General features: G+C 36.3%; 1 protein-coding gene across 1 annotated transcript in view; it reads left to right on the forward strand.

The window, feature by feature from the left end:
• Positions 1-19,744, forward strand: part of GPATCH2 (G-patch domain containing 2) — a 120,614-nt gene extending 100,870 nt beyond the window's left edge. Inside the window, exons 9-10 of the mRNA XM_014951154.1 lie at positions 3,837-3,919; positions 16,046-19,744. Coding sequence (XP_014806640.1) covers positions 3,837-3,919; positions 16,046-16,215 — 253 coding nt within the window. The 3' untranslated portion in view covers positions 16,216-19,744. The remainder of the gene's footprint in view (positions 1-3,836; positions 3,920-16,045) is intronic.
• The last annotated feature ends 3,835 nt before the right edge of the window (positions 19,745-23,579 follow it).

Raw genomic sequence — 23,579 nt, forward strand, 5'->3', positions numbered from 1 at the left:
GAGAGCTAGAACTCACATTCAAGAGCATCTGCTGTCTGTCCTACACCTTTTTTTATTGTATTATCCTTCTCGGTGATGGGGCTGGTGAAGTTAGAACTCCAATAGCAGCAAAGGCAATAACTACTAGTGAAAGAGTTAAGAAGGTGGACTGCAATTAAAGCAGTGTGGCTGTAGGTTCCTCCCCAGAAGAGACCTTTGTTTGGGGAACATAACCAAATGGTCCGTTAACTGCAAAGGTGAAAGTAGATAAAAATCTGACATAGCCTGTTACAAATGTCTTGGAGAGGTGAACAAGTGTAACTGCAGAAATGGCATTCATCAAAAATATTTGCGTATTGAACTATGAAAATTGCAGAAAAAGAGGTTGAGTTGAGTAGGCATGCATAGAAATGTTTTGGAACTTTAAAGAGACAACTCTAGGCATGTTGCCCTAGTATAGGCCAATTATCTTGAAAAAAGAAATGGCAGGGAGGCTGCAGCTATTTAAGAAGGGGATAACAAAATTTCTGTCTGAGTGAATGTTTGCCACAGGAATGCATGGATGCTTGTGAATTGCTTTGAATGTCATTGCGTCTCTAAAAGTATTTTCTCATCAAAACTGCTTTTTATTGTGTTTATTATTATATTATTTCAACAGCTTTTTTGTTGCTAGTGCCTTTCCCAGTCCTTCTTCATTTCTGGGGCTCTTATTTACCGCGTAGAAAGGAGAATCTAAGCCCTGTCCGCAGGATGAAAAATGAATTGAAATTGACAGTGGCTTTTCCAGTGTTTTTGTTTAATACGTTGAGGCATGACACAACAACAACCAAAAAATTCTTGGCATGCTGGTGTAAGTTCACACCAGCCTGGCTTTTGCAGCCCTTTTATTTCCCTCTGCCGCAACTTTGCCGCTGCTGTGACACTTGCAGGCCCGCTCGGCCGCGGTGCAGCTGATGCCCTGTCCATGCTCATATTTTTCTTATTGACAGTGAGTGTTCTTGCCAAACGCCAGGGACCATAGTCACATCTGTTTGTCTCCCAAGCTCGTCTGAGGCTGCTTGGGAGCACTTTTTATCCAGAGGGCAGCTTTAACTAGGCCTAATACTCTGAAAAGCTTCTATTTGTAAATGCATACAATGAGGCGACAAGTTCCTGTTGTCTTTCCTTAAAAATTATTCCATTTGACACTGCTTGCTCCAATCCCTGTCACCAGCACGTCAAAAGCCAAGTTTTCAGGCAAGGTGGTCTTAACAAGTTTTATTTTTTCCCTAATAAAATGCCTAGCTTCCCTCCAGAGCACTATTTATAAATGATTGCTGGAAGCAAGCTAGGGGTAAGTAGAGAGAAGTCAGGCAAATAGCTTTCTTCCCTTCTGTAATCCACGCTCTTCTGATTTAATGCTAAGAAACATAATGCTGAACTTAGCCTGATTGAGGGTCAGAGTTCTCCCTGCTTTATAATACCCCCATTACAGGCATTTCAAAATGTACTGTGCAGCTTCAGAATAATACTTCATCTCGTATAACCTGCCAGTTCCAGAGCAGTGATACTTCTTGTCTGTTTCCTTTAAAAAAAAAAAAAAAAGTGCCTTTTTTTTTATTTTATTTTGCTGTGATCTACATTGACAGTGTATATCAAATGTTAAGACCTGGTTGAAAGTAAATGCCACTTCAAAATCGCGAGTTAGCTTCGTGCTTGATCTTAGTGGCCATAAATGTGGGTTTGACAAAGCTGAACTGGTGCTCTAGCATATTGTTATTTATTTGTAGCGTGCAGGATTTTCGACGACAACAAAGAAATACCCACTCTCACCTTGGCTGGTGATCGGGTGGTTGTGCTCGGCAAAGGCGAATGATTCATTTATGCTGAAGGAACAAGGCTGCCTTTCAGACGTTCATTGATTTTAAATTAAAAAGTAACTGCTATGTTCTACATGAAGGGTGACAACAATAACAAAGTAGTCCTTACTTAGTGTTATTTGTTGCAACTCCATTCGATGTGCCTGGAGGAAAAGTGGGGAGACCCCAGTACCATAATCTTACAGATCAATAATCTAGATATCTCAATGTAGTGTAACAGATAATCAATTCTGGGTAAAATAACTCAAACACTGCTAGCTGCTGCTGCTGTAGCTCAGGTCTTCAGGTTCAATTGCCTGACTTTATTAATTTTTATCTTTCATCCTACTTGTATTCCTGGAGACTTTCTCTCTTTTTCATTCGGAAGAGAAAACAGAGATTTACATGCTGTTTAACATATCATTTACCACACAACTTATTCTGCATATTTAATATCAATGCTTTTCTTAAATATTTTTTCTCTAATAATTGTTTCACCGTATTGTATCTAAATATAAATTTTCTTTATTTTACAATCAATTATGAAAGGATTACACTTCTTGATTTATTATTTTTCCCTAAATTTTGAACTGAAATTTATCACCATTTTAATGTTCTAGTTGAACTGTGTTCAGTTTCTGGATGTTAGCGTAGGATGCAATTTCAACTTAGAAGAACTGCAAGGAGAACATCTGTTTTAAAATAAAGAGAATTAAATAGGTGTTGACGTAGGGGTTCTCTAGGCAAGGCTAGAGTGCACTTCTGTGTGAAACAAATTTTTTTGAATATTTTACTATTTATATAAAAGCCCTATTGTACTTGTCAATTTGCTGTAACTTTTTAGAAGGATTATGTAGAGGATTGTACGTTGTCATCTTTTTCATCAAGGCATTGTTGTCGCTACTTTACATTATTCAGGAGACCTGAGATCTCTCAACATTATATGACCATTTGTTATTCATTTAGAAGCAGCACAGCTTTAAAATGTTTATAAATGCAGTGAAGGATAAGTCATATATCCACACTGAAACCAGATCCTGTGAGTGATAGAGTGTTACTGTGCTACGGTAGAGTGTCAGATGCAATTATCAGCTTGTAATTTGTGGTAAGAATCACAGTTTTCAGTAATACTTATTGAGACATACTAAAATTGTGGAGTTTAGGAATTACTGCATTTTCCAACCTTCTGTTCTAGTTCTTTCCAAAGAAATGCCAGTTACATATATTCCATTCTACAGGCACTGCATATTACTTTAAGAAAAATAGTAATTGTCCTTTAAGATTATATTCTAAAATTCAGTCTTTGGAAGTTCCAAATACACCCTTTTTTTGTGGTACCTGAACTTCTAATAGCTGGCTTTAAAGCAATAAGATTTGTTCGTTTGCCATCTTCTGCAGATCCACCAATTTTCCAGTCTCCAAGTGTAAGCTCGTAATTGTTTAATGAGTATACCAGATACTCTGCTTCCATCTTATCATTCTCGCAACTTGCCAGTGAATTAGAAAAGGACAAATTGCTATGCTACAAGTTCATTTCATGCACCTTTGAAGAGTTTACTGTTTCATGTTTTCTCTTTCATTCTTCATCTTACCTTAAAAAAAAAAAATTGATAATACTTTCCATGTAATAAATGTTGTTCTGACAGTCAGGCGTTACCAGCCAATTGATAACCTACCAACAGTATTGTGATCTCTTTAGATAATTAATCTTGGCCATTTTCCTGTCAGGAGCAACAGTGTTTTTGTTTTATGTTGAGCTAGAAAGATTGCCAGTTTTGAAAATTAAAAAGCATTCCCTTTATATTATTCATTCCAGTAACAATTTATGATGCTGCATTTAGATACTGAGCGCTTGTCAACAAACATAATTATGCCTCAATATAAACAAGATTGGTGGCTTGACTGTGCAGCTTCATCTTGGTTGAGAATGTTTTGATATAGGTTCAGATTATACAAGCTGTGTGTTTATGTGGCGATTTTCTTCTTTTGTTAATAGTTTTCTCCTATAATTACTTGCAGGCAAACCAGTGTACATTTAGGATCATTGTGCATGGGAGACATCAAACGGAGAAGGAAAGCTGCTCCCCTGCCAGGACCCACAGGTAACCAATTTCCCTGGGACAGAGCACAAAACACGAGATGTTAAATCTCTAAATACAAAGGAGCAGGTCAGTGACCTGGGGAAATGCTTGAGAAATTCAGTAACTTCCCATATAACTTCAGCTATGTCCTATCCTTATTTATTAATAGAGATTTATAAATAAATAGACTCTCTTAATTCTCCCTCAAATATTTCCAATTTCTAGTCCTTTGTAACATGGCACTTTTTAAAAGAGAATAAATCTCTTTTCATATACTAAGAATCATAGACAGTAAAGATTACTGCTTATGTCTGTTCAAGCATTGCAAGGTAAAAGACACGAGGTATCTTTTTTTTCTGTGAGGATTGCATATGAATGCTATAAATGTCTTGCAAAATAAAGGTAAGATATGAATTCTTGGGCAAACAATTGAAAATATGGAGATATAGCTGTGAAGCACAGCTTAAAAATTAGTGCTGTGAATTAAGTAGGAAGCACTTTCAAGCACATTTCTGAAAGATTTTTACAGATGCGAGGTCACAACCATTGGATGCATTTTGCTGATGTCACAGCTGTGAAATGACTTTTTCGATACTTAGCGGTGATTTATAGGACTCTCATCAGTTTGTTGTATTAATTATATATGTGCATACTGGAAGGATTAGATTGTGTGTGCATGCCTGTGTGAGGCTTTTTTATATATTGCTAATATGAAAATCTCAATTGCATGTCCTAGTCATATATCAATTACTGTAGCAACATATGCAATATATACACTTCTTCAAATATATTCTAAATATATGTCTTTAGAGAAGCCTAATATTTGTATTCCAACTGAATTCCCCTTCCTGAAGGTTCTTTGTTTCAAACCTCAGTGGCAGAAACAGACCAAGAATAATATTAAAAATGTTATTAAAGCACCTTAGCGGCAGCAGTATGGAAAAAGAGAATGTATGGGTCAACTTCTAAGACTCTGAACATATGTGAAGTGAGAAAGAAAAATACTTAATGGCTGAAGAGAGAATAATATAATTATTTCTACAAGGTGATTTTCACATCACGACTTTCAAGTACTAGAGGATGTCATTTTGTACTGAGAGTGTGAAGTATCATGGAGTTCATTTTATTCATTTTACCTTGGGCTTTCAGTGTTTCAGTATTTTATATTACAAGCTGGCTCCTCTGCGTAACTTTGCAAAGCCAATATTTTGATACCAAGGCAAATATATTATGTGATCATTCAATGTTATATATCTATATATTCAAAATTGTAGAGATTGTTTTGCCCTATAAATTTGCCTTTACATGGAGAGCAACAGAGAATAATGGTGGATAAAGGTTTCATATGAAGTGCCTTTTAACTAATGTGTGGGTTTTTTCTCTTCAAGTTCAAGGTGATCTTTTCAATTTTGTTCTGGGCAGGAGGACTGGAAATTTTTTCTGTGGCCTTATAAAGATTTTTTTTTTTCTGCATTTCATTATTGCAAATTTTTAAGCAAATAGACACTTTGGTAGACTTTGAGTAAACTTGTATATATGTGTAGATAATATACACCATTTTATATATTATTACAGTTTTCTCAAAGGCTAACTTTCCCACAGCTAAATCATTATTTATCCATCACAAGCCTTGTTTGTTTGTCTTCATTAGTGTTTCATACCATTTGAAGAAAGAAACGGGGTTTCCTTTTAGAATGGAAATACATTTTGAAATTTGAATTAAAATGAAAGATTGCTATTTGAGTATTTTCCTTTCAGTAGTTTTAGTTAGCTAAGATATTGGAACAGAAGGGTTAGACCTTATGTTGTAGAATTTTGAAACTGTTTTCTTGGAAGAAAGAAAAGACAAAAGTTGTATATTTACATGAACAAAAGTGGGAAATGAAAAGAAACATTCTGCTAATAATTGTCAGTATTTAACAACATAGTGAAACCTGAAAGGCTCTCTGTAAGTGGGTCATTAACTGCAAACATTTTCTTGAGCCGTATATGCTACAAATTAGAAAGTTTTACCTAATATGAGCCAATCCATTGAAAACAGTATTTTCAAAATTCTCACTTGTGTTTTTTGAATAAATTGCATTGGTAAATTAACTGATCATTTATATGTTTAGATTCCATGCTACTGAAGAGAATAGCTGGTGATCCTAATGAAATACTGAAACATGGTCTCTGGTTTTGAGCCTCACAAGGGTAGCACCTGCTACTTTCAGAGATCTTACAAAGCCATAGAATTCTGTAGCAAGCAGTGTTATTGGTTAAACATTTATTAATTGTGACAAGAACACCCAATTTATTTCAGTACTCCAGCTTATTTACTGCTCTTTCACCTTTGTATTTTGTATTGAAAAAGTAAAATGAATATTGATAGAGTTAGATATTGATTTCTAAATTTATAGCCTGTTCTCAGCCTGGAGTCAAAGTCACATACCAGTAGGTTTGTGTATATTAGTAACAATGGATGTAGATTTACTTGTACAGCAATGAGAAACTATTGAAGCAAGGAAGTTTGAGCAGCACGGAGCATTTTATAGTTTCAAAAATGTCATTTGTAAAGGTGAAAAAAAGCTGTGTTGAAAAGCAATGAAGAAAATGGGAGATAGTATAGGTATGGATTGTTAGGAGCTAGCAGTACTAAGACAGGAGTGCCCTATTCTGTCTTTTTTACTAAGATAAATCTTCTGGTTTTGTGAGTGCATGATACATCTCCATCTGCATGTTACTGAACCTAGATAGTTTTAGACAGTTATTTAGTTTATCAACTAAAAAAAGGTACTAGTAAAAATTGTTGACTTCCTATGACTTCTTTTAAGAATAAGGTGTTGTACATTATAAATATCTACTTTTTTTTGCACAGCTTCTTCCATGAAACCAATATTATTTCAGCGATTCTAGTCATATTTGGGACCAGGTCATTCTCAATGACTTTATGTCCTCTCTGACCACCCAAGTGGTAGAGCTATTTCATATGGCACCTTGACATATTTGATTGCAGCAGTACAGTGCCCTCAAGGTTGTACAAAACCTCATAGACAAACTAATACATTATCATGGAAAGAGCCCTACCAAAACTGGATCCAGTATTAATGAAACCACACAAAAACCGAAAAAAGAACTTGTATGCAAGCAAAAGGATGTTCTCTGCATAGTATTGTTATTACTTGAAACACATGCATTGGGAATGTTTATAGAAATTTCAGTCTTAGATTACCTATTTTAAGTTTCATACTGAACCAGTAGATGCTACAGAATTTTAGATATCATGTTCATACGCTGAATATGCAATTGCCCCAATTCCTCTCCTATTGACTATACCTTCTTCTGTATAAGCTTTCTTTCTCACTCTGTTCCTGTTAAGTCTTTAAGACCTTTTAGATTATTTTTCTGTTTTATTTTTTAATAAGAAACCTGTAAATCTTAAATGTTGGAAAAAATCGTCAAATGCTGCCTCACATCTGCAGGATGTTAATAATTTACAGAATGTAGGAAGTTTGATTCAGAACAACAAAAAAAAGTTGGTTTACTTGTGTCCCTTGTAAATAGCCATTTATTTCTATTTGAAAATAATCTTTTTGCTCCAATGTTTACATAGCATTGTTTACATTTTGGAGCAGTGGTGAAAACAGGCAAAAACTAATTTTAAAAAGAGAAAGCTATTTTGTAGTTAAAATACAGCGAATATACATGTAAAATATATAAATTATTGTGCATGTTATGGGCACTTTAATAGTTACACTTTGTAAAAGCAAATTTCAGATGTCATTTTCTTTATCTAGTTGGCATGTTGCGTGCTACAGTTCAGGCTGGTACTGATTGAAATGACCAAGTTAAAAGTCTCATTTTAAAGAATGTGTTTTAATGAAAAATATGACAGATTCTTAATTATAGCAGAAATACTGAGCACTGCTATAATGCCATCATGACTCACTTTAACAAGGTAATCAAAAGGGTACATGTTTTCATTCCTTCTTAAAAATTGCCAATGGAACAGCTAAGCGAACTATTTTGCTGATGCTTAATATGTCAGTGATTAAAAATCAGACCTGAATATCTGCAGTACCGAAATGATGATTTGGAAAAGATTGTGATTACACTGTGATAACAGAGGTGGCTGAGGCTAAGTTTGTGGTGAAGGTCAGCTTAGCGAGATGGTTGCAGAGAAAGGGGAGACTTTTGTGTACTTGGATGAACTGGCAGTAAATTTTCAAAACTCTGGACAAACTATTATACGCTGAATTTCTTTTTAGCTTGATTCACTGTTTTTCATCTGTTAAATGTACAGCTCTACAGAAATCCCTTTTCACAAGGCAATACAACATCGGCACGTGTTGTGAACACTTCCCCTTATTGTGTTGAGCCATTTCTTATCCTTAGTCTATCAAAGTCCTTTCTGGGTTACACAGCATATCTGCTTGATCATCCAGCCTATGGATACTCTTCCTTGTTTGGTTGGTTTCTGCAGCAGATGAAATTTTAGGGCCTCCTTTCTATTTATCTTTTTTTTTTGGGGCTACTGTATGGTCTCACTAAATGAGTTCCAAAATTGGAAGATCGACAGAGTGCCGTCCAGTATTGGAAACTGCTGTCCCTGCAGAGCAAAAGACTTTTCATGTTGATCTGTAGTCATTGGTTCAAGCGAGGCCCCCTTATGTATAAACACCAGAGTAACAAGGAGAGTTCAGTAGCAAACTTCAGCAACAAGAACCAACCTCATACTGGAATTTGCTGATGGATTTCTTGTGATCTAGAGAGAAGACAGTATTCTTTAGGCTGTACACACAGCCAGCATGAAGTCACAAAGAAACCTTCAGGTTGACAGAACACGACTCTACCTGTCTTTTCTAAATGCTGTCATCTTCTGAAATATGGAAGGTTAAAAAATAATTCCCCAAATTACTCTGGGAGTCTCTCCTAAGGTAGCTGTTTCTTTCTGGTCGTGGGAAGCATTCAAATTTCCTCCATTGGGAGCTGGACTTGATGATCCTTATGGATCCTTTCCAACCTGAGATATTCTATGATTATATGGATTTTTTGGACTTCATTTTCAAGAATCATAAACCAGTTTAGCAGAGTACATCACCAATGAGAGCATCCTTAAAGATGATATATAAGAAATATCTGCTCCAAAAAGGCTAAAGCAGGCTCTTTTTTTCAAGTTCCAAAGGTATGTATCATTAGACAGTTGTACGCTAGAGAAATAGCTTTCCAGGAAACTGAGAGGTGGCAGTTGGGACATCCTTCAGGTCAGTTATGTGCTCTGCAAGTTCTGCTTGTTCTCCACCAGGAATCATAATAAAGTGGTTCCCCACAGAGAGGAGGCATCTCCATTTTAGATGCAGTTTGTTAGAAACATCGCCTTTTTCAGATGGGCTTCGGATTTCTGTTTTCTGTCTTTCTATGAAATGGAAAAGTTTCTGATAAAAGCTGTTGTAGATACCTGTTATGCTCTGGATTTCATCAAGAAAATTTTTACTTTATATCCACTAAAATAAGAGGAAACTTTGATTTACTGATTGTAATAGAAGTTTACCTTTCAGCCTGTAAATTGACTTTATTGATGCTAATGTAATAACTAAGATTTACGTTCTGATGCCTTCATAACTGATAGAGGGATCACAGTGAGCATTGTTTGCATAAATAAATAGGCAAATAGTTATTTAGCCTGTAGTAAAAAATATGCAGATGTGCTTGCCTAGTTTTAATGAATTAATCTTCATTTTTAAATTAAGATGATTTGACAGAAGATAATACTCCAACCACATAGGCACAGAATAGGCAATAGAAGTGGAACTTCACCTCCAGTATCCTGGCAATCCATCCCAGCTTGGGTTAGGGTCAGATAGAGACACCAGAACTTGCGTAGTCCTAGTATCAGTTTAATCTTCAGTCTTCCTGCTGAAATTAACACTAACCACACTGTCCGTTTTGGGACCATTACTGTGATTTAAATCCTTTCCCTGTGGGTTTTAATGTAAAGTTACAAGGTTTTTTGTAAAAGTCAGAGAATGCTTATCAGAAGGGGGCAATTTTGCTGAGTTCCGAGGGGTTTGAGTGGAACTTTGTAATGGTCCCAAGAACCCTTCTTCCAAAATGCTGTCTGGTGACAGTCTTCTGTCAGCATAGACGAGGCACAAAACTGACCTCCTTTGGACCCAAGTGAAAGGACAGTCTTAGGTATTCAAGAGGTTCCCCTTGCAAAGGGAAAATTGGGAATCCAGCAATTCCAACTCTTCCCAACCGGTTTCAGTAGTAGTAAAGACTGAATGGGTGCAAAGTTACATTTTACACACAGCATAGTTCAATAAAGCATAGATGGAGAAGACCACCTGCAAATCCATATCCAAGTGATCTGTGATACTGGATGAGCAGTTGAACCTACAGTTCAGTGTCTCAGTTTTGATTGGTGTGTGGAATTAGGTTTATGTTGAAAATGGATTTAAATTTAGGGTTTATGCTCAAGAAAGGATGTATCTACCCATGCCACAATTATGCAACAATTACTTGAATACTCCTTGCAGTGGGGCAGGAGGGATGAAAATATGGCAGTGCAGACATTAACTAAACTCTGCTGTGTACGCTGGGTAAATACGGATGTTTCTAACACCAACTAGAGTTATAGCTCTGTCCTCTCTGCTATTTTTATCTCTCTGCTAGCTAGAATAAAATACAATGCAAGCAGACTCACCTGAACTATAATCATTTTAAAGTTATTCTTTAGACACAGGCTTCAATAGCTCAGTGTGAGGGATATATGAAAGTCTGGTATAAAAATGCAACCTCAAATATTTAGCTAAATAATATGGCATTTTCATAACTGGTTTGTTTGAGTGGGGTTTGTTGTTTTGGTTTTTTTTTTAGATACACAGCCGTGGTATACTGAATTTTGAATCACTGCCACTGCAGGTAGTGATTTTAAAAATCACAGCATGGCTGTCGGCTATGCTCATGATGCTGACTGTGCAATTATCCAAAACAGTTTTAGGAATATAAACATCTAGGCAGTCCGATTCCCATTTTGCTAGTTAGAGAGAGCTGGCATAAAAAGCAATATATTATTCTGATTTTATTCCTTGTAAAATTGTCCTGTGTATCAGGATCAGTCCCTGCTGTTCTGAGCTCATCTGTCTAGTGAGGAGTCAGAAAAGAAAAAGAATAGATGGAATATTAAACGCTTTCAGAAAATGAGGGGGAAAGCACACTAGCTTTTAAAGTGAAGCAGCATGTATCGTTTCTCCTTCCATTGGCTGTTTATCCAACATCAATACAACACTTTAGGAGCCAAATTACTAAACAAACTGCCAATTAGGCTTGCAGTCAGCTGGATAGATTAGTGGCTAAGAGAGGCAGATACAAGATTTTCATCTCTTGAGCCAATTACGGAAGTGAATTACCATCCACAATGCTCCTTGGAAGATTTGAGGTAGAAAGACTGACTCTGCTGTGATAGACGTAAGTGAGATCCAGGGTAGGGGGTAAGGGTTAGCAGGCCATGTGTTGCAAAAATTACCCAAGCAAAAAGAGATCCTTCTAGGAAAGGATTTAAAGGATTTAAGGCTGCTGGGAGCGATAGAAGAGGAAATAATAGTTGTGGTATGCTCTACAAAGGCATTGCTGTTCTGCTCACAAGTCTTAATCATATAAAAGCAAGATGAAAGGCCAAGGCTATATTTATGTACAGTGTCATTGCCTCAGAACTGTTTAAAAACCTGTTTTCTTAACATCAAAAATAGTTTGGTGGCCAGAGATGAAATTACTTCAGTATGCCTTCATTTGTTTCTTACAGTTGGGGGAGGAAGAAAAAAAAAACCCAACATTTTCTAAATTAGTGTTATTTAAGAGCTTGAACCTAGCTCTATTCTGATTTTATTCATCCCAATATAAACCAAATGTGGTTGATGTTAGTCTTATCCAGCAATTGGACCATACAAATAAATATTGTCACAATAGTGGTTTATGGGGTCACGGTTCCTTTATTAGTCTGTAAGAAATGACAACTTAATTGGTGAGCTTTTAATTTTTTTTAGAAGCATTTTCCAAATAATATGGATTTGTCAGATCAAAACTGTGCATAGGCTCATTTGTTTCCTGCTGAAGATGATGTACACTGCTGTAACATTGTTTCTTAAGTACGAAGCAAATTTTTGCAAGCTGTTGTATCCAAAAATGATTAAACAGATGTGGAGCCTGCAGCAGCATTAGACCTCTGATCTGATTTTAGCTTACAGATGGAATTAAATTAATTCATGGCAATCACTGTAAAATCAAGGGTATGGCACTGAATGCTAGTGTACTGTTTAACCAGGACATACCTGTCTCAACAGCTGTTAAGAAAAAATTGCATACCTTTATTTTTCATTGAAACCTGCCTTTAATGCCATTATAGATATCATACCAAAATTAAACAAATGTGATGAGTTTTTTGTTTTCCCCTTCCTGGTTTTACCTACTCATAGCTTCCATGTGCCATGTATGTACGTTCATATGCATCATATGTGTAGACCTTGAAGTGTTTGTATTCATATACACAAAGGTTTGAGGATTGGCATTTTGTGGTTTTTTTTTTTAATTGGAATTGGGAGTGTTGCATAGAGAAGGAACATAGGTGAGGGTATATTACAGTGCTACCTTTTCAAGCAAGCTACTGTTCCTCAGTGTTTGCTCCTCACTTTGTGTAATGGCAGCCACTTCTACATGCAGGCTAATTAGCTGGTAGATCAGGAACCCAGTTGTTATAGTTGCTAAAAACATTTTCAGTCTGTAGATAGAAAAGGCTCAGCGCAGGAGATTCCTACAACTTATTAGTACAGAGGCTTCCTCCTAACTCCTGGAACCCGACAAAGCCTCATACAGCAATAAACTTAGAAAAATATATTCCCGCTTTTTTTTTTTTTTTTTTTTTTTTTTAAATCTGATTTTGCATAGTTATTTTTTGTGGGACAGCACAGCGGATTGAGTTTTGCTCTTGCTCCTGGGTGGGTCGAGACTGAACATGTCCCAGAGGTAGCACAGCCCTTTTCAAGGCCAGTGTGCTTGGACCATTCCCTCTAACAGGCCCTACTGGCTAGTCCAAGATGTGCCGTGGGCATGAACTAAAAACTGAACTTGAAGATGAATATTGCAAGGACGATTACTGCTTTTAATTAGGAAATAAAAGCCCAAAGCACAGGAATGGGGGTCAGGGGAATAGCACACAGTGTAGCGTAGTTTTTAAGAGCCCTCTCTTGCCACGCAGTCTATCAGCAACGCAAATTTCTTTTTTCCAGTTGCTGATTGGTCATGGAATGGAGGAAGAGAGCAACACCACTCTCCATAGTCTTCTGACTCAATTAAAATATGTGGCATTACAGATAAATGTTGAAAATGATGGGTGAAAATTGCAGGAATATTAAACACAGATATAGATAGCATTTATATGAAAACTGACTATACTGCAAAAGAATGGCCTGCATATATTAAATTATTTTCACAATAAAAATAAAAACTATTCATATGCACCTCATTTTCAAGTAGGAATAATTAGTCAATTGGTAATATAGGCAAGTTGGGTGGATTTTTGTTTTTCCCTTATTCTTTCTGCAATACAGCAGCACGTTATCCAAACTCATTATCCTTTGGACAGTGTATGTTGTCTGATTGTTTGCCCAAAAGTGAGTTGTGAAGCCAAGGTTATGGTAGTTTCTGCTCTTTTAATAAAACACAACTCTTCAAAGGAATTTCAGCCTCCTAACAGGAGTTAGAAAAATATGAACAGTGGTGGAAAAAATGGGTATAAGGTATAATACGCTTTCTAGAAGTACTTGTATGTCTTTAAAAACAAAAAGTATTCTAATTATCCTGTCAGCCAGGGAAAAAAAAACCAAAAAAGCCAAATAACAATGAGCTATTTCAAAACAATATGAAAAACAAAAACATCAATTTATTAAATAACACATCAGGGGACAGATTGTTCTTTCATATATCTTTTGTAAGGTTGCTCATGGCTGTTTTGAAAATTGAAATTCATATAGAAAGGTACATCTGTTACAGGAAAAGGTCCGTGGGTTTTTCCCCCAAATGGACTAAGAAGAAAGCTGTTTACGTTGTCTCAGGCTATGCTTTGCATACCATTCCAGCAGCATTGCTGTCCTTGTCAAAGCAGCATTATGAATTGTTTAATAGTTCCGGTTCTTAGGTGTCATGAATATACTCTTACCCTTGCTCTTTCCTGCTTGGCAGATCTGTTGGATCTTTCTTCCCTTTCACATTTCTCCCTTAATTGTTCCATAGATGTGCATTGGAACGATGCACTGTTTCTTACCATCACTTGTTGTAAAAAGTGGACCAAAACACACTTCCAGGATTTTACCTACAAGCTTTACCAGAACTTTTGTTGAACAGTAGCCTTTTTTCTTTCCCCTTTTTTGAGCTAGAAAGTATAACTAAGAAGGTTGCAAAGTCTGTGCTGTGTATGCCGGGCAGTGTCAGGGCCTCGTCTGCATGAAAATTACCCTGCCTGTGGGGGCCTGAAAAGAAAGGAAGTCTTGGACATTGAATTTTTTGCTGTTCAGTTCAAGAGGAACCCTCTCAGGGACCGGAGGCTGCTGACTTAAAAGCCTTTATTTTAAGCCTGGCATTAAGTATAGCTTCAAACCAATGCATTTCCCTTTTTCTTTGACTCAGGAGCTGAGATACTAGAAAGCCGTCTAACCTCTATGTAGCCAGTGTTTTACTGAATATGGGCAGATCTATAGTGGGTAATGCTGGAGAACTGGAAATTCATCATCACAGTCATCATGAGGTTTTTAATGTGCACCTCTCATTTTGAACTTCTGTCTGTGTATGCTGTTTCCACTGCGGGACTTTGCTTTTTTTTCTTGTCTGTGTGTGTTAAATGAGGCTTTTCAGAGGTGTACATTAAACTTTTCTTGTGTTCTTAGTAAGTTAATATAATGGGCCAGCTCCTTGTCAGTGGTAAATATTTGATTGAAGACATTAAAGTCTCCAAAACCACAAAACCTTAGTCTCCTTCTACAGTATTTTTCAAAAAGTAGCAAGCCAGAACAAGTAAGTACAAAGTTAAACAGATAATATTTGAAGTTGGGCACATGGGATTTTTATTGTTGTGTTGTTAGAGGGAAGGAAGACGTTGAGCAAAGCTGAAAACAAAATCCAGCTGCCTACATGCAACTGCTTGTGTTAGTTCAAAACCTTCAGCCCTTTTAAAAATTGTTTGTATGGTGTAACTTGATAGGTTTTACTGCAGATTCTTTAAATAAGTATCATTTGTATCCCTCATGCAAGACAGTTATATATGGAAAAGCTTATCCGTGCATCATTTCCAAACTCTAGCTTGAGGAGTTTGGTTGATGAGGGGAAAAACCAACTTTGTTATTTGACATTCACTTTCTTTTATGATGCATTCACGGAAAAAAAAATCTGTTATTAAAAAAATGAATCTGTTATATTAACACTTGCAATCCTGATGATCTTTTCTGCAGTATGTGTGCAGCTTTTCTCAGAGATCTTGATGGTACAGAGAGAAAAGTGTGAACAACATTTAATGGCATTGAAAATACCAAAAGCAAACTTGTATTGTATTTCTTGCAACATTCAGTAGAAGAAAAACTGAACAAACATATAGCTGAATTTCAGAATAGTAGACCACTTGTCTATATTGTCCCTGTGACAGCTGCAACTGTTTAATCAGAAATTATTTATTGTATTTTATTGAAAGAGGTCTTGACCATGAATAAATATTACTAAGAATGTAAAGATGGTGATGTTACTGTGATGTGCCTCAGCTAGTAACAGCATAGGACAAGAAATTCAGGTGATCTTGCCCGTGTATTGGTAGACTTGTGCAGGTGATGCATGTTGTTTGAGACTGATGTAAAATCCACTGTATTGGAATATAAACGATCTGTGACAATATTTGTCATACTTAAAAACTGAGTGAGTCTTTAAAAACATTAAAAATGAAGCAAGGTGTAAGACTGTATTATTTAGAATCCTGTGCAGTCGGGTCAACATGTGCAAAGACAGCCCGTTCTAGCAACCTATTAGATGAATTAGGAGAATAAGAAGGTTTAAAGCTTTAAGGGAGATTATCGTGCTCTTCTCCACATGGCAGGCAGTGCTGATTAATGCTGTGTGTTTCTTTAATCTCAGGGTTTGTAGGTGAAAACAGCCAACCAATCCCAGAAAACAACATTGGAAACAGAATGCTTCAGAATATGGGCTGGACCCCTGGCACGGGCCTTGGACCGGACGGTAAAGGGATGCCAGAGCCAATACGAGCCATCCAGAGACCAAAGGGACTCGGACTTGGATTTAGCTGACAGAAATGTACTTTGGCTGCCCGGTAAAAATAAAGCTTAAATTAAAAAGACACACACAGAAAAAAAAAAAAAAAAAAAAAGGCAAACTTATATTATTTGTTGTGATCGGCAAATCCAGTTATTTTCTCTTCTCCAAGATCACTGAAGTCAAAGTGCTTCGCATTAACTACACCAGCTGCAACGTACAGCCACAGTGACAGAACCGGCATTCGAGTCTAACTTCACAATGGTGCTAAAAAATGTACAAAAACTTTGACTTTTTTATTTTTTTGTGATCTTAAAGTTTGTATTAAGCATAAAATTCAGTATATTCACTTTTTTCATAAAAGCTTCTGACACGGGAGGTTTTAGTATATACGCAAATTTTATTATTTTTTTTTTTTGTAAATATGATTTCATCTCGAGAGTCTCGATAAGATTTGTTGAGGAAAATGGAACTTTTTACAGCTATTGTGTTTTTCCCCCTTTTCAGGCAAAGTTTCCAAACCTGGTATTTCTGGTGTTTAACAATATTTGAAAATAAGCTGTCATTTTGCCCATAAGATATACATGTTTCCCACTGGAAGGTGATACGATATCCAATTTTGTATAAGAGCATGAAAAATGGCTTTGTTGTCAAAGGAATGCCATTCCAACACCATTATCTGGCAATGTATCACTGTCTTCCACATTCAAGCTCAAAAGCAAAGCTTTTATACTTGTTTTTACATTTACAGGATTATCTTCTTTTCAGCAAACATTTTAAAAAGTTAAACTTTATTTTTACTTTGGATTTCCCTTTATATTAATAATCCTCAGTGTTTCCATATTTAAGAATAGTTTAAGCTTTGAACCAGGAAATCGAAAGACAGCCATCTTTAAAATACAGTGTTTTTATTCCGGGTTGTGGCATATTTTAAACAATGCAGTCTTCAAAATTGTGTTATCATATGGTTTGTGATCGTGCTGGTGCCAATGAGCCACAACCTTTAAGGATCATGAACAGAAAAAGGGCAAGGAGAAGCAGGATTAGGGTGGAGGAAAGGAAGGAAAAGCTACTTTGATGGCATCTCACAAATCTAAGCTAGCAATTTAAAATCAAGAGGGATCATTAAGTGTTTTAATCAGTATCCTAATGTATCTAATGTCAGCAGAAGCAATTTCATTAAGCACCAACCAATCAAGCTCCTAGGGTACTTATTGGTCTGCAGTATAAAACAAATTCCACTTGAAAATTAAATGATAGGACTGAAGGAAACTGTTGTTCAGATGGACTAAGGAGAAAATTCTGCCCCCCCTCACCCACCCGTGTGGTAGCTGGCAATATTTACTCTGACTGCAGAGGGAACAGGATATGATTCTCCGGTCTTTTTTTTCTTCAGGAGGAGGATCTCTCCCTTCTTCTGCACCCGAACTGCAGAGAAAAATACTTCCAGATGCTTGCAAAGATATTTCCTTAAACTGAAAAGAGCACAGCTTTCTTCATGTGACTGTGAAATAGAGTGATGAATTTTAAAAAGTGTTTTTATTGCTTTTCTTTTTCTCTCAACTTCAGCCATTTTTCCAGAAAAATAATAGTAGGAAGAGAAGTAGCAACAGCATTATAGCATTGAATTTGCTTAAAAGAAATATTCATGCTTTCTACTGTGAGTACTGTCATTTTAGGAATATTGTTTCACCATACCTGATAGCTGAATGCACACATTCTCTGAGTTTCAGGAGAACTATTTATTGCTGTTTAAATACTTGATATGATTGTGTTCTTTTGCATTTTGAAATGATAAGAAATTTTAAACAGACTTGGGATTTATAATCAACACATATGCTTTTTATTGGAAGGTTTTGGAGCATAGCATAATGTGGGTTCACCACTTCAATATGTCTTGCACAACTGAACTGAACTAAATACATTCCATATCCTAGGAATTTCAGGGCCACATAATTGCAAAGGGCTGAGAGCCTGGAATTCTGCAGGTAGCAGAGGTGCCCACTTGTATAAGTGTTATTTACAATAATGAATTTATGTCGCATGCTCCCATTCTTTCAGTGCAATGTGCTACTAAGAGCAAGTGAATTCTAAAGACCTCTTTGTATTGTACACCACAATGAGAAATTCCATGAAATAATTTTCAACATGTGAATTGTGAAAGTGAATTTTTAACTTCTGGTTGTTCTAGCTCTATTTGCAAAATTGTAAGGGAATATTGATTCTCTGATAAAATTCCATTGTTGTGCTTTGATAACAACACCTACATATCTTGGGCTGGAAATTCTAAGTATGACACATATAACACTTAATTTAATTATTTCTGTGGAATTTACCATAGCAGTAGTTCCTCAAGAAATCAGTCTGCAGCTCCAAAAGTACTTGAAAATGTTTCCTGTTTTAAAAAGATAAGTGGGAAATAATGGATACATGTTGAGAGAAAATCTCTCTTTAGCCCATTCAACATCCTTTCATACAGATACAATAAAGGAGCCAACCTAGTAAACAACCATAATGGAAGAACTATTTAGTCTGATTGGAAATCTTACAACTTTTTGTTTTAAATCAGTCTATTAGTGAGAAACTATTAGATGTTAAGACTAGTCAAATTGATTTTTAAATAGAGATAGATACATCTTGTCTGTTTTCCAGCAGGTATTCTCATAGATGCCACAGCTGACAGTCAACATTTTATGTTAGAAGCTGTAGAACAAAGTGATTTATTAAAATACTTCAGTGTAGTATTTTGAGATATTTTTATGTTGCAGTAAAATTCCCATTCTGACTTACACTATCATTTCAATTCCGGTTTTCCCCATCTCACAGGAGTGGTTTTAAAGATATGCCAGTAGTGTGATTTTGCACAGTTAAAACTAGTGTTAAGAAACAAAACAAAAATGCATTGCATTTTTTTTCTTTTTTAAGACATTGCAAAGTTAGTTGGCTTTGAACCAAGTCAGAGTACTTGGGTGGTTTTTTTCTTTCCCACACCTAACTTGCTATCATACTATCATACCTGCTACACAGCTGGCTTACATTATTTTAAAATAGATATATAAGTATTTTCAGATAATAATTCCTACTGGCTGTGACACTGAAAGTTTTTTACCTACATAAATAAATATGGGATTATCTTGTATCTAAAAGTTACCTTCCATCGCTCACCAGATTCTTTCCATTTAGGTGTTTGATTAGTCAGTAGCTCAGCTGTTACCATAATATTCTCTCTATGCAGACAGCTTAGTGAAGAGACTTTACGTATTATCAGCATTACATTTTGCTACATGTTCCATGGTATCTCAAAGTTCTGTGAATTGAGCCATTAACTGTTAATAAAAGAAGCCCATGAGCAGTATCTTATTTTTGAATAAGTATTTGTCGAAGTCAGAGAAGCATTATCAATATGCTCATTTAAACAAGTTTGTCCCTGCATTTGTCTTTCTGCAATTAGGTCAATAATGGGTGTAGAATGGCAGTAAATAGCTAAATAATATGTATAGAATGCTTTGCTTCAATAACACAAATGCAAAATGAAGTAAAATAAAAAAACTCCATTCTTCATGGGTTTTGTATCTTCTTTTCTTTAAACTGCCCTTTTCAATAGCACTGTTATTACCAGGTGAGTAGAAAAACATGCTGTTTCTGAAAACATAATTAAGGTTGCTAATATCTTGTAGCAAGTAGACGCATATTATGCTAAAACTATTATACTGCATATAGTATTATTTGTACCTTTTTACTAGTACTTCTTTTCTAGGTTGTTATGACCCACTGAAAAGATTACACCACAGCATCAAGAAATGCCTTAAGAAGTTTGCAGTACTTTTGTTATTGTATTCTTCTAAGATGTTTAAATACAAGTTCTTTTCATTCTTTAAGAATGTGTATTCTTTGGTAACTTGTGCTTTCTCTTCAACCAGTTCTCCAAAACTGTTCCTCCAAGGAGAACTCACACAGCCTTTGTTTTACCTCCCCAATCTCCTCCCTCCCACAGCATTTTCAGTAAAGGTGTATCAGAAATGGGGATATCTTCCTTCCTGCTCTAAACTCAGGAGACTTTTTAATTAGACTTTCATCCCTAGCAGGGTTTTCATGAGCAGTGGCATAGTTAGCACACTGCAATTGCATGACTAAGTTACCCACAGTAGAGACCCATACCTAAGGGCAGTATCTGTGTTCAGTCTGAAAAAACACAGTCAGATTTATTCATTTATCGACCAGTAGTCGATAAAACTAATATAAAATGTTAAAAGACAAAATGGCACTTTTAAATATTGTTACATGGTTTTAGTTTTAATTCTCCCTGGAAAAGGTTTTATTGTGGCCAAGTGGAGTTTTTTTACAGGTACAGTATTTAGAATTGGGATTTTATTTTTTTTTATTGGCCTCCCTATACTGGAAAAAGTCATGGTGGAGGTGCAGCAATTTCAGCATGGATGTTCTCCTTTTCTCAAGTGGGTTTTTTTTTGCTAAGAAACTATGTTAAAACTTTGCCTGCATAGATCAATATAAGCTGCAGCTACTAAGCTATAAGAGAGGTTGTCCAGTAAAACTGATGACAACCTTTTTAATATAAGTGTGCTTTAAGGTATTGTGGAAAACTTTACAAAAGCAACAGAAGTTTCATGATTGACTCTCTAGTGGAAATGTTTCGGCTTCCTATGATTCTCTTCTCCTGTCCTACACTAAAACAGATACTGCAGGTATTTTGGTTGTGATGATATACTGCTTGTATTTGAATATTCAGTCTTGAAGTAAAAGGCTGAAAATCACTAAGATTCTGTAATCTTGATCTCCTGCATCTATGAGAACTGTCATTATTAACAGCTGTGAAAAGTGGTCTGAATTAATATGAGGTATTCCATCTATAGAAAATTGGTTTTTTGGCCTGACTGCTCATGGCATGTTGCTATGATGAATTTAAGTATCGGGGAGTCTGACTTATGAAACTGTGAATTAGTCTCTGAGGAATTTTATTTTATTGTAATATATTTACACCAATTAAATATGTGAGCTTATTAAAATCATATTATCTTTCAGAATATTTGATCATGGATATGCTCCCTTTGATTGTGCCTTGTCCTTAGTGTTGTCTTTCATCCTTAATATTTGTCCATTTTTTCTGAAGAAAGTGTAACCATATATACGTTTTAAGTGACTATAGCCAATGTTTTCTCTCTTGAAGTGTAATCTCATGTATGTGCTAAGTGATGCCACTCAAGATTTTCTATAACTTCTACTAGTCTAGTGAGGTTGTTTTTCAGTACCTCCTTAGACTGGTTTTCTGAATGGCTTACTCTTGCCTGTGTCAGTTGTTTTAAGAGATTGTCAGGCTGAGAGCTTGAAATTTCTTTAGCCTGGGCAGGCTGTTGTGTTGTCCCCTCTCTTTCCTGTGGCCCCACGCTAATGAAGACTGCAAGATATGTAATGCTTTGTGCACATAAGTATCTCCATCAGCTTCCAACATTTGAAGTACTAGGTCTAAAAATAAGCACGCATGGAAGTGTTTGCAGATTGGGGCCTTAACTTCCTTCCTTGTAAAAGATACAGCTCCCAAATTTTCCATGGCATCAGAGTTCCCGCAGACCCCTGGAGTCAGCTGCCCCTTTGCTGGGTGGTGCTGGCCCATCTCCAGTGTGGAGTTTCTTTAGAGCACCTGTTTGGCTGCTACAACGTACAGGTTGGCTTGTGGTTAATGTCAGTCTGTCCTTTCCATACCAAAGGGTACATCCTGACCGTGCAGGGACTCGGGGTGCCGGATCAACCTGGAGTCTCTCCATTTTGCACAGCTTAAAATAAAACAACAAACTGCTCGTGCCAGGTTGTCTGGGCCACAGTCGACACCATCAGACAGTCAGACTAGTACTGGGTAGCTGATTTTGTATGTGTTATGTAGTCATTTATTCCAGCAAAGTAGCAAGAAAAAGAGGAAGAAATATGAAATGTTTTGAGTTCAAAGAGAATGTAGCAAAAAAGTAAGAATTGTGGGTAATGGAAGGGAACAAAATCACTTCTGAATCTATGATATAATGAGAAAACTGAAATACTCTTAAGTTTAGGGGCAGATGAGCAAGGGATAACAGGCATCAGAAGGAAAAATATAGATGTCCCAAGTCATATTTTCTCCTATTTTAAAACCAAAAAAAAGTTTCATACAAGGCAAGAACAAGAAATAAGTAATTTTCATTTTCTATTTTTCTGTATTTCTAACTACTATTATCAGCAATTAAGAAACACATAAAATGGGAAACTTAGTGTCGCAAGATATTGAGTGAAAGTGTTTGGCAAAACAAATTCAACGTTTTGAACCCACCTGTGAAGGATACTGACAGGTTTAGTACCCAAGGTAAGTTAAACTTCACATGCATCTATCACTTTGAATGCTTCAAGCTTTCTCAGTGAGTCATCTTAGTCAGCTTATTCTACACTTGTCCACTTCCAAACTTCCTCCATCTTCTTCTCAAGCATCTCTTACTGTTCATGCTGGACCTCAGATTGCTTCTGGTTGTCCATTTCCATGAGTTTTGTTTCCTGTTTTAATGAGCTGTGAATTTTTACATTTAAATTCCTTGGAAATAGCCCATAATGTGTTTTCAACATATTATCCTATAAGGTACGTTTAAGTGGTACAAGGAAATTATTTGTAGAACCAGGGCTAACGGTTTGACATTTTTCCTCACATAAAATGTTTCTGCATTTAAATCCTAGATTTCTTTGAAGACCCTCAGTGCTGTTCACTGTACTCCTGTTGCTTTCTCTCTTGCACAAACTTGGCTGTTTTCTTACAGAATACTGTGCTGGAAAGCACAATAATTTCTCCGGTTGCATTTAGAAGTATGCAAATCTTCAATTCTGTACTTTTATTTTCAAGTCTCAGAAGTTAAATTCAAATTCCACATGCATTGCCTTATTTTTTTCCAAATAATCCAAGTTACCTTAAGCATGTCGATGTTCTGCCATTTATGAAGAAAGCAGAGTATTTATATAAAGTTTTCTAAATGCCAAATTCTCAGCATATGTGATGCTGGCTCTCTCCTTTCTAGTAGTAGTAGATATGATCTACAACGTAAACCGTGCATACGTATGTATAACTAAATACAAGATTTAAAATTTCTTGAATATGAATACTCAGTATGTTAGTACTGGATGCCTTGACAATTGCAACCCTTGAAACCTCCTGCTGTTGGACCCCGCAGCGAGGAGGTCTCACAAAAGCTCTCCAAACCTGCGCGTTCTCCAACCCAGAACAAAGAATGGGAAAACCTGAAGTCACCTTTTGGCTTTTGTAGTTTTGGTACAGCTCAATCATTCGAGTCTGCCCTGGCAGTAATTTCCACACCTGTTCAGGGGGCTGGGGAGACAGGACTGCCCAAGTTTCCTGCCAGGGAGCTGCAACACC

This window comes from Calidris pugnax, unplaced genomic scaffold, assembly GCF_001431845.1.
Source record: "Calidris pugnax isolate Ruff unplaced genomic scaffold, ASM143184v1 scaffold24, whole genome shotgun sequence".
In the NCBI taxonomy this organism is placed as follows: Eukaryota; Metazoa; Chordata; class Aves; order Charadriiformes; family Scolopacidae; genus Calidris; species Calidris pugnax.